Source organism: Drosophila tropicalis, unplaced genomic scaffold (assembly GCF_018151085.1).
Source record: "Drosophila tropicalis isolate 14030-0801.00 unplaced genomic scaffold, ASM1815108v1 contig_377, whole genome shotgun sequence".
Taxonomy (NCBI): domain Eukaryota; kingdom Metazoa; phylum Arthropoda; class Insecta; order Diptera; family Drosophilidae; genus Drosophila; species Drosophila tropicalis.
In genome coordinates, this window is record NW_027172838.1 from 32,352 (window position 1) to 41,429 (window position 9,078).

At 45.0% G+C, this 9,078-nt stretch overlaps 1 protein-coding gene across 1 annotated transcript; it reads left to right on the forward strand.

Moving 5' to 3' along the window:
• Positions 1 to 2,328: 2,328 nt before the first annotated feature.
• On the forward strand, positions 2,329 to 5,006 carry LOC137572517 (uncharacterized). Its single transcript, XM_068284257.1, has 2 exons — positions 2,329 to 4,842; positions 4,911 to 5,006. The coding sequence occupies exons 1-2, from the start codon at positions 2,329 to 2,331 to the stop codon at positions 5,004 to 5,006; spliced, it is 2,610 nt and encodes an 869-aa protein (XP_068140358.1).
• Positions 5,007 to 9,078: the final 4,072 nt, after the last annotated feature.

Genomic DNA, 9,078 nt, shown 5'->3' on the forward strand with positions numbered 1-9,078 from the left:
CAGCAGAATATCTAGGACAGACAAACAGGACGTGTTCTGCGTCTTCTATATTCCCCGCACAGTGTGTGCAAAAGGGATCTGTCTCATGTTTAAACCTATGCAAGTAGGATTTAAAGCATCCATGTCCCGTCAGTAACTGTGTCAGATAGATGTCAGTCTGGCCATGTTTGCGATTAAGCCATGGCCAAATGTCGGGGAGAAGGCGCCTTGTCCAGCTCCCATGGTTTGAGTCACGCCATCTGCGGTGCCAGTTAGTCAGAGTCGTCTCTCTTCTAACTGGCGGCGGATCTCTATTTCTAGCCTCGTTAGCCAAGAGGTCTAGTGGGGCCATATCAGACAGCACCAAGGCGGCATCTTCGGAGACTGTACTAAACGCGCATATGGTCCTGAGTGCGCATGTTCGGTACGACGATTTGCAGTCCCGGCTGTAGGTGGGGGATGACATCGCTGGGGCCCATATGGCGGCGGCATATAGGATGATAGACCTTACCACCGTCGAGATGAGCCATCTGCTCCGTTGCTTGGGGCCGCCGACGTTAGCCATAAGCCGAGTTATAGTTGACGTGGCCTTCGCAGCTTTATCTGCGGTATACTGCAGGTGGGCTTTGAATGTTAGCCTATGGTGCATCATGACTCCATCCGGCGACTTCGATCCTGGCCGTTTCCACTTTATTCCTGCTGCTTATGAGCACGGCCTCGGTTTTGTGTGCGGCTATGGATAGTGAGTTTGCCTCAATCCATTCCAGAATCCTGAACACTGCTGTATTGGTGTTTTCTTCCGCCTGCTGGATATCCTTGGCCACAGTGACGATGGCGATGTCGTCCGCGATTCCCACTATGCGGGTGTTAGTTGGCATGTCCAATCGCAGGACAGTGTCATACATGACATTCCACAATGTTGGCCCGATCACTGATCCTTGGGGTACTCCGCCTGTGATGGTGTGTTTCCGTGGACCGGCTGCTGTGTCGTAGAGTAGCACCCGATCCCGGAAATAGCTGCATATCAGGTTAATGATGTACTCAGATATGTTTAATCGCTCTAGGGACGCGATAATGGAGTCCCAGCTGACCGAATTAAAAGCATTCCGTACATCCAACGTTGATATAAGGCAGTATTTTTTGTTGCCGCCTTTCCAGCGTTGCCCTTCGATGGCTTTAGCCGCTATCTCTACCACCGAACTGATGGCGCTGATAGTGCTGCGTTTCCTCCTGAATCCGAACTGCCAGCCCGACAGTCCATGACGTTGCTCCAGTTCCTTCTCCAGTCTGTTGCAAATGATGCGCTTAAAAAGTTTCCCAATCACATCATGCATACACAGGGGTCTGTATGGTGACGGGTCATCTATTTTATCACCTTTGGGAAGCAGGACCAACCATTGTAGCTTCCACCTCGTAGGGAACTCCCGTTGCAGCATGCACGTGTTGAAAAGTTCAACAAACGTCGACGCGTGTTTGCAAACTAGCAGTTTGATTACAAGGGCCGGGACCCCGTCCGGGCCCGGGGCTTTATGTACGTTTATCCTCTTCCCTGCTTCCACGACTTCACTAACATCTGTGAATATCGGTGCACATGGTGTTCCGCTCTCTGCTAAGTTCCTCGTCGGCCTTGAAGGGAATAGCGTTGCTACAATGTGACCCAACTTGGTTGGATCCGTTGGCATTATGCGCCTGGCGAGTTTGCCCATAACCAATTTGTTATGTATGTGACCCATCTCTAAGAAGCTGTTATCGCGGCACTGTTAAAAAGGTCTGTTAACAGCTGCACAGTCAGTCGTTCTACTAATTGCTTCGGAACAACATCGGACTCCCCTGCTACAACTACGAGGGACTACTGCTACAACTACGAGGGACTACTGCTACAACTACGAGGGACTACTGCTACAACTACGAGGGACTACTGCTACAACTACGAGGGATTTCTACTACTGCAACTACTACTACAACTACGAGGGATTTCTACTACTATAGCTACGAGGGATTACTACTACTGGACTTCTACTTCTGCTACTACAACAACTACATATCCCAAAATTCTACTGTACCATTATCTATTAATAAACCATATATATATAAGTTTGCACAAACACAAAATTGGCGACGAGGATGGGATAATTCGTCAAACTATATATGTATATGTCGTGTACAGTTACAATCGACCAAGCGAAAGCGAACAAAGAGACGCCAAAAACCGCATGCATACTGGCGCCAAGTTTATTGGAATAAAGCAACGGTACTTTACCAACGCGCGCATTCGCAGATAGACGCGCTACGACTACTGCAATTTAATTTGATGCTCGCACACACACATACGATCGAATTCAACTACTAATGTCTGATTTGGAATCACATGAGGAAAAGCCCGCCAAAGTGAACATTGCTACAGAACGCAAAACAACAAATAAATCAGTGATAATGTCAGGAGTGGGTCAGTTAGAACCATTTGACTTAAATCACCCAAATAAATGGACAACTTACAAGCAGCGTTTTGAGCTGTATCTTCTGGCCAATGACGCTTCGGAGGAAGCTCGGAAGAAGGCTGCATTGCTTACACTGGCTGGCGCTCCATTGTTCGAGCTTCTAACGTCATTGGCATCCCCTACTCAGGTGAGCGATTTGAGTTTATCGGAAATATATGAAATACTCAACCAACATTTGTCTCCATGTCAATCGGAAATTGCGGCCTACTACCAATTTCACAAGCGAGACCAACTAATTGATGAATCGGTTGCGAACTACATGGCTGCACTTAGGACTCTCGCAGTCGACTGCAAATTCGGAGCTGCTTTGGATCGCATGTTGCGCGATCGCTTGGTATGTGGAATGAAGGATGAGGGTCTCCAGAAGAGTCTGCTAGCAGAGGCAGATTTAACAATTCAACGCGCGATGGAACGCGCCACATCTAGTGAGGCCGCTGCTCACAGCGCTTGGGCCATGCGTAATACAGCTGAGAGCACTGAGTCGATACACGAAGTGCAGACCAACGCTATCCGTCCAAGCCGACCCAATCAGCACCACCAGCCATGCAATTATTGCGGGGGTGCTCACTTGCGGAAACTATGCCCACATCGGAACACTGTGTGCCATGCCTGTCACCGAGCAGGCCATCTTCAACGAGTCTGCCGGGCTGTAAGAGACCCGGGTCGTAAAGCATTCAACACATCGAGTGGCCATGCCTCCTACCGAGGACCACACAAGCAAAAGCCGAATGAAGAATACAGTGTCCACAGCATACTACCGTTGATTTGCCCAAAGGAAATCGTTACAATAATTACAAATAAACGAAAATACCAATTCGATGTGGATTCGGGGTCTGTGATCACTATGATAGACGAAGCTATGTTTCGTTATATCTGCCCAACGGATAGACCGAATATTCAAGATTGTTCTCTAGAGTTTACGGATTACCAGAAAAACCGAATTCCTGTTATTGGCATCGTGGATACATCTGTCCAGTACGATAATAAATACATTCCGAATCTTCCACTGGTTGTTATATCAAGCGGTAGATCGAATTTACTTGGACGCAACTGGTTTATGCCCTTAGGCATCAGCATAGAAGGAATACATGCGATTAACGCTAAACTTAGCAGCGAGGCAACTCTGGCGAAGTATAAGGATCTGTTTTCGTCTGAATTAGCCCGTTTTCGGGGGCCACCTGTGTCATTGCAAATCAATACTGATGCAACACCAGTCCGACTGCCAGCAAGGCGCATTCCATTTGCAATTCAAGAATTATATGAAGAAGAATTAGACCGTCTGTGTTCCCAAGGAATCCTAGTACCCATTAAATACTCCGACTGGTCGACTTTTACAGTGCCAGTAATTAAAAAGGGTGGTACTATTCGCATATGTGGCGACTACAAGTCTACAATTAATAAAGTGATTAAGCAACACGGCCATCAAATTCCTCCAATGAATTCATTATTAGCATCAGTTGAAGCAGGATCCATATTTGCGAAAATCGACTTGGCTCAGGCGTACCAACAACTAGTGGTAGATGAGCAGTCTGCGTTGATGCAAACCATATGTACACACAAAGGTTATTTCAAAGTAACCAGACTACAATTTGGAATTTCTCCAGCCCCGGGCATATTTCAGAGCTGCATCGAACGTATATTGCAGAACGTTTCTGGTGTTTTACCCTACTTCGATGACATAATTGTTATGGGAAAATCAGAGGAAGAGCTAGCGGTGCGTCTTAATGAGGTGCTTTCAAGATTTGATAAAGCCGGACTACGCCTACGCAGAGACAAGTGTCAATTTGGAGTTCCATCAGTAGAATTTTTAGGTTTTAAAATCGATACACTGGGTATAAGACCGTGTGCCAGTAAGGTCGAAGCTATCAAGTGCGCTCCAGCTCCAAAGGATAAGAAACAATTACAAGCATTCTTGGGACTCATCAATTTTTACCACGCATTCCTGCCACATAAGGCAACCGTTGCTGAACCGCTTCACCGTCTACTGGATAAAAATGCGCCATGGGTATGGGCCCATAAACACCAAGATGCCTTCATGAATCTAAAAAATCTTGTAACTTCACAAAATGTGCTAATGCATTTCGATGGCAAATTGCCAGTATCGTTAACCTGCGATGCATCTCCGTACGGAATTGGAGCGGTGCTGAGCCACAAACTTCAGGATGGATCAGAGAAGCCTATTGCCTTCTATTCTAGAACTCTCTCCAAGACAGAAAGAAACTACTCGCAAATCGACAGAGAAGCCGTTGGGCTTATATCAGGCGTTAAAAAATTTCACAATTATCTATATGGCCGTGCGTTTACTCTCGTCACAGATCATCGCCCATTGCTCGGAATATTTACAACGGCCAAGGCAACTCCAAATGTAATTTCCACACAGATGCTTCGAAGAGCAATATTCTTGAATGCCTATGACTTTACACTAATTCACAGACCTGGATCAAAAATGGGCAACGCCGACTTCTTAAGCCGATGCCCATTACCACAACAAGGCGAAGGCAACACTACAGAAGAAGTGTTAATGATTGAATGGGCTGGAACACCACTTGTCAGCGCTCAATCTCTAGCATTACAGACTAAGAAGGACGCGCATTTATCAAAGGTTCTGAACTGGGTGTTAAGGGGATGGCCCAATGGAAAAGTTGATCGTTCAGATCAGCTTTACTCGTATTTTTCTCGCCGACATGAGCTTTCAGCAAACAAAGGAATTCTTGTATGGGGCACCCGGGCTGTGATTCCCGAACCATCTAGACCGGCCTTACTTCAAGCGTTGCATGCTTCACACCCGGGGATTGTAAAAATGAAAGCCATGGCTCGAAGCTACATTTGGTGGCCTAATATTGACTCTGAAATAGAGCTACTTGTGAAACGTTGCAATCTCTGTCAGCAAAACCGAAACGAACAGCCTCATACAACTACACATCATTGGGAATCTGCCAGACAACCTTGGTCACGCCTTCATATAGATTTAGCTGGCCCCTTTAATGGGAATACCTTCTTACTAGTCGTGGATTCATTTTCGAAATGGCTAGAAGTCTCTGTTGTGAAATCTACATCATCTGCTGTTGCTATTAAATTCTTGAGACAGCTTTTTGCAACGCACGGATTACCGGACGAAATAGTGTCAGATAATGGCACTGCATTCACGTCTGAAGAATTCAGGATCTTTATGAAAAACAACGTGATTCGACACATTCGGTCGGCTCCATTTCATCCTGCCACAAATGGGCAAGCCGAGCGCATGGTACAAAGTACCAAGAATTACCTAAAAAAGTTTGACAGAAATCTTAACATAGATCTCGCACTGGCGCGGTATCTTTTTAGCCAACATACTACCCCTCACTCCACGACAAATCGTACCCCTGCAGAACTACTATGTAATCGAGAGCTTAAGTCATATTTCGACAAAATTCAACCCAAGGAAATAACATACGGAAAGGTCAGCGACCCAACAAATGATAAGCAGTTTTCTATTGGTGCCCCCGCCCCCGGTCCGAAGTGGATAGAAGGCGAAATTGTGGACCAAACAGGCCCCATTTCATACAACGTTCGTTTACATGATCGCCGTATTATTAAACGTCATTTCGACCAACTTCGCCATCGGGTTCCGCCTGTCATCAATCGAACTACCTGCTGAAGATGCAGTCTCGATATCTGATGATATACCCGACTGTCCTGAATTGTCTGAACCGGCACCATTGTCCCCAGCTCCGGTGACTCCTCGCAGATCGAGCTGGAAAAGACAACCCCCGGAATTCTTTAACCCATCTGGGTGTTAAGGGGTGTTATGTATGTGACCCATCTCTAAGAAGCTGTTATCGCGGCACTGTTAAAAAGGTCTGTTAACAGCTGCACAGTCAGTCTTCTACTAATTGCTTCGGAACAACATCGGACTCCCCTGCTACAACTACGAGGGACTACTGCTACAACTACGAGGGACTACTGCTACAACTACGAGGGATTTCTACTACTGCAACTAATACTACAACTACGAGGGATTTCTACTACTATAGCTACGAGGGATTACTACTACTGGACTTCTACTTCTGCTACTACAACAACTACATATCCCAAAGTTCTACTGTACCATTATCTATTAATAAACCATATATATATAAGTTTGCACAAACACAAAACAATTTATAGGCAGTCCCATATGGCTGCGCATCTGCATCTGCGCACAGCTTCTTCCAGCAGTCCGCTTTACTTCTCTTGATCTCCATATTTAGGTTGGCTCTTTTCCGCTTGTAGTCTGCAAGCAGCTTCGGAAACGTGGGCATTCTGCAGGCACGTTGCTGTCGTCGTCTGGCCTGATGGCATTGCCTCCTGGCATCCGCAATCCTGGCATTCCACCAATGTACTGGCTTACATTTGTTGAGTCCATGCCGTTTGCGTATCATGGCTGCATCAGATGCTCTGCGAAGAATGTCCCCCATGTGGTTGGCCTGGGTGTCGTTCTTGGGGCCCAGCTGTAGAACGTCGTGCAGGTGGACAACTCTTGATAGAACACGCAATGCGAAGTGGTCGCTGTGCGTGTAGATATCCGAGACTGCCCACTGCGCGCTGCGGGCTAGGCAAGGGCTAGCAAACGTGAGGTCGATCACGGAGCCTCTGCCAGCCTTATTGTAGGTGTGGGTGTTGCCTACGTTGAGCAGACTGATGTTGAGTGTGGCAAAAGCGTCCAGCAGGGCTCTGCCCCTTCTAGTAGTCCTTTGGCTACCCCATTCCGTTGCCCATGCATTGAAGTCGCCGGCTATGATGGTTGGCGTGTGGGTTCTGGCGTCCTCCACTAATCCATCCAGTATGCTGCAGAATTCGTCGATGTGTTTGCTCGGTGCTATGTAGCAGCTGTAGACATATACTCCATTGTACCTCGCCCTTACATATACAGTGGTTTAGATTAAGCTGTAGAAACATAATCCTTCCTGTTACTGCCAGCCTCTACAAATAACGGGAAAGCTCTGCTGAGCGTGTTGTGCGCCGTATTGATCCGCTTGTTATCGCTTCTTTAGTTGATAAAATAAATTTTGGGATAATTTTAAGAAAAACAAAAAAAAAATGGTTATACATAACATCAATGCTAAGGCCAATTCTATTTAAATATTGAAGAACATGAATTTCGTTGTGTTCAGTGCTTAATTCCTTATAGATCTTATTTTTTTTTTTTTTTTTTTAATAACTTATAATATTCTGTTCGTTATTAGTATGATCGGTAATGTTTGAAAATCTTATAATTATTTTATTATTAGCGTTTAATTGATGATTGACATTATTTATTCATTTGTTCATGCTCCCTTGAATTTCCCTAAATTCCTTTCTTTTTTTTTTTATTTTGTAAACTCTCTACTTTTTTAAAGTAATTAATCCCTTGGGATTGTCTTTATATTTCCGGATTTTATTTATTTTCAAATTAAGTGCACATGCGGTCTTATTGACTATATTCAAGAGAGTGTGCCCGTACCCCGCCTTAGCGTATTATACCCTTTTAGTGTGCCCAAATTCGGTTATCGGGGAAATTCACTGAGACGAGGAGCGGGCTTATTTAAAATATTCCTAATGTTTACATTCGGCCAATCCTGACATTTGATGGACCTCGATCATACAATTCAACAAACATACAACGTACAATATACATATATACAATACATACAATATACATATAAATACTGCTTATCAGATACATATTACAAACAGAAACTCACAGTTTTATCACACGCATGCATCCACGGCTTGAGTCGGGCTGATTCTAAGATACCTTTGTAGGGCAATTGAGTAAGTTGACAATCGTCAATATCAGTGACTTCGTAACGGTCATTTGGAAGAACTCGATTTATTTTATAAGGACCACGGTATTTAGGAGCGAACTTTTTGCACGACCCGGGAGTGACATCTACATTGCGAATGGCAACAAAATCATTGACTCTATAGGATAATGGTGCCCTATGCCTTAAGGCGTACCGCTTTTCATTGCGCTCCTGCGATAATTGAATTTTCGCACTTGCCTCTTGCCTAGTGGCCTCAAGGTTACAGTGGTTTTCTGAACTAAATTTCTCGTCAAGATACTCGGTTAATTCGTCTACTAAGGGGCCTCGCTGATCGCAACCAAACAACAACATTGACGGAGTTTTACCGGTACTACACTGCACTGAGTTATTAATAGCGAACTCGACACGATTAACTAATTTATACCAATCGGCTTGGGCTAAAGGTTCTGACAGCTTTCCCAACATTGGGGTCAACACACGGTTCACACGTTCGACCTGCCCATTGGCTTGAGGGGCAGCAGTCGCTACTTTAATGTGGTCAATATTTCGATTTTCTACAAACTCAGCAAACTCAAACGACGTAAAACACGTACCTCTGTAGGATATAACTCTTCTTGGTCGGCTATAATAATCAAAATATTTTTCTAACGCGGCGGTTACTTCTTTGGTACTAGTGGAATTTACGGGATACAATTTGACAAACTTTGTAAATGCGTCAATCACTACCAAAAGGTGCTTTCTTTTTGATGTAACACTCGGTAAGGGACCTAAGTGGTCAACATGGATAGTATCAAATGGAATCGGACTTTTCGGAATACTATGCAAGGTTCTATTAT